Below are 2949 nucleotides of genomic sequence, written 5' to 3' on the forward strand. Positions count from 1 at the left end.
CATTAGGTTTCCAACAATTTTATTTCATGCTTCTCTAGTTTTAAGGATTTTCTGCTCATGATTTTGGATATGATTTCGACTGTCTCAATTTAATTGTAAATTTTAGCAGAAAATGTAACCTCACTTGTTTAGAGAAGATGAACTTCAGATAAACTTCAACCATTTCTTGTCTGTAGTCCTAGGACTTTTCCTTAGTCCTGTAGATATTTTCCATTTGTGATGCTCAATAGTCTCTTCAGACTGTAGCTCGTCAGTGGCATTTCTAACTTCATTTTAAGGATTTACGTTTCTACCTCAGATCGTATGACCAATAGTCATTTCAAAAATTGCTTGTTTTGTTCTTCAAGCTAGACATTAGGAAAAGACTGCCAGACAAAAACTATGAAAATTAGAGAAATTTTTTCCTATAGTTGTATGAAAAAGATACACTTCTAAAAATGTTGGAGTGTGACATAATAACATTAATTATTTCTTTAAAATCTGTGTGGACATGGTACAACCAGTCATGACTAAACAACACTCAGCTTGATCTATTGGAGAATTAAGATCCAGACATGTAAAAGGCCTGAAGGGAAATAGAAGAGGAAATCTTAACAATCCAGCAGCTTCTCTTTAACTCATTTGAAGTATTTGCTAGTATGAATATGTGAAATCATGAAAATAATATAACATAGTTGCTAAAGTGGATTGATAGTCTTGTTAACAAAATTATGCATTTTTAGACATATGTATATTTGTACAAATTTAAGAAAATTAAAAGGGAATTCTTAAAACAAAACCAAAATGACTATTGGTGCTGGATACCATAAATACTTTCACAAATGTCTTGAAGTAAAACACATTTAACATTAATATTTCATTAATATCCTATAAAAAGATAAAATGATTTGCAATTCAGGTAATCTAGAAAAAATGAAATTCTACTATGTCTTGAATTATATGCTTTCTCTCTAATGAGACAACCAATCTTCTAATTACTTTCATTTGTAAAGAGTCTCATAAAGTCATCACAATACAATTGAATGTAATATCGCATTCTATTTTCAGTAATGGTACTTATACTATTTTATGCTAGTTACAGATAGAACCTAAATGATCTCATCACATAGCTTCACTGTTCACACTTCCCTTTGTTTTCCAGGTTTAATGTACAACCCTCTGTCATGCAGGCATCCAGGGGTGTTTTTCAGTAACAAGCAAAATGCCCTTTTTACAATATATCTATGATTGCTTTGAAAACAGTACTGCAATGTACGTTTTCCATTCAGTTTCTATATGAGCTGTTTTCTGCAGGGCTGCAGTCTGTGCAGTGAGAACACAGCTGAGGATTCAGTAACTGCTTTGTTAGCTCAGAGCACTCACCAGTGTCTTTCTATTAGAATATAAGTGGACATTTTCATCTACTTACAGTGATTTTTTTATTGCCTACAGCAAAGTAAAACTGACAGCTACTTCCTACTTACCTAAGGAAAGGGCCAAGGAATACACAACTTTTCAGTGTCCCTTGTGTTCCACAGAGGTCACCTGCACTCAGTCAGGTGTCCTTCTCTGTGAATCAGCACAAATGGGCTGACAATCGCATAACCGAGGGTCATAAAATTCCAAATATATAATAAAAAGGAATTATTCTCCCGGAAAGAATTAACAAACAAAGAAAAAACAAAATCTGTACAATAGAAGAAAACAAAGCAGAGCATCAGAAGGAGCACACTTTTAGAGGCTCTGACCTCAGGGGCAGCTTTGTGGAGTGACTTGGAGATCTGCAAGCAGAGAGCACGCTGGTGGTGTTTGTGGAGAAGAAAGATGATGTGGACACTGGCAGTGCCCATAGTGGCCAAAAACATGATGTCTCGTACTACCATGGCTGCAAGAAATGACCATTTCACTTTTGGGTTTTCTGGTTGAAAAAGACAGGGAATATGGTTCATATTCCCTTTTGATGAATTTTTGCTTATGCTTGTGATATAAAGGAGTAAGTTCATGCCTATTGAGGAATTGAGAATCCAAAAGAAAAGACACAAGGGAAGGAGGTGCCATGCAGAACTGGGCTGAAGCTTCCTCCATCCCGACTGTCTGGGACTCATGGTGATGGCCTGGACCACCGTGAGGAGGCCTGTGGTGCAGATGGAGAGGCCTCGGGCTATTCTTGACAAGTAAACAACACTCTTACAGCATGTGTCATCTAGGAAGTTCCTCACACCAAAAACTGCTAAGGTACCTGGCACTCCCTGGGAAAGCAGAGTCATGATATTTGTAACAGCCAAATGGATGAGAATGAGATATATAGGTTTCATCTCACGGCTTGCAAATACATGCACGTACTTCACAAAAACAAAGATGTTCCCCATAGTCCCAAGTCCAGTAAGCCAGGCAGAGATTGCTCCCTTGGCAGTGTTAGATGTCATTTCTACCCTAATAGGGAAAAATGGATCCAGCACATGCATAGCTTTCTGAAGAAAGCTTCAGTAATAATGACACATATGTATCTGTAACACACAGTATCAGCAATTTTCTGTCCTGAGAGAGACAGCAGTGTCGTACAAAGATGCAGATTTTGTTGAAAAGACTCTGTGCCTTTTGCTTCTTACTCCTGGAGGTTATTCCGGTGAATTCTAGTTGCTGGTCTGGGGACTTGTATTCACAACTGGAAGTTAATAAGCCAGATTATCTTTACCTCCAAAGTTGTAAAACATGCTACTCATTCAAATCATTATGTACTCACCAATGTACAACAGAAATACGCTTAATTGAAACCCAAATCTTCCCAAGCAGGATGGCTTCCTATGCTTGCATTTAATCCTATCCGATTCCCATCAATTAATTTCAAAAGACCATGGGTGGTACAAAATATTGTCATTCAGTGAGTGTCATCATAATATCTGACACCTGTGGTGTGACATTGGAAACCACGTTTCTGTTAACTTTGAAGCTGCTTCTTCTGTGTCTTAT

The 2949-nt window shown here is 37.3% G+C and overlaps 1 protein-coding gene across 1 annotated transcript; it reads right to left on the reverse strand.

Moving 5' to 3' along the window:
• Window positions 1–1520: 1520 nt before the first annotated feature.
• Cavporv1r660 (vomeronasal 1 receptor cavPorV1R660) lies at window positions 1521–2444 on the reverse strand. Its single transcript, NM_001167438.1, has one exon. The coding sequence runs from the start codon at window positions 2442–2444 to the stop codon at window positions 1521–1523; it is 924 nt and encodes a 307-aa protein (NP_001160910.1).
• Window positions 2445–2949: the final 505 nt, after the last annotated feature.

Source organism: Cavia porcellus, unplaced genomic scaffold (assembly GCF_034190915.1).
Source record: "Cavia porcellus strain 051 isolate PalLab524CR breed Dunkin Hartley unplaced genomic scaffold, mCavPor4.1 scaffold_13, whole genome shotgun sequence".
NCBI lineage: Eukaryota > Metazoa > Chordata > Mammalia > Rodentia > Caviidae > Cavia > Cavia porcellus.

Bases quoted from the DNA above. Each gene is read 5' to 3' on its own strand.
- Cavporv1r660 (NM_001167438.1), bottom strand. From the start codon at position 2,444: ATGCATGTGCTGGATCCATTTTTCCCTATTAGGGTAGAAATGACATCT.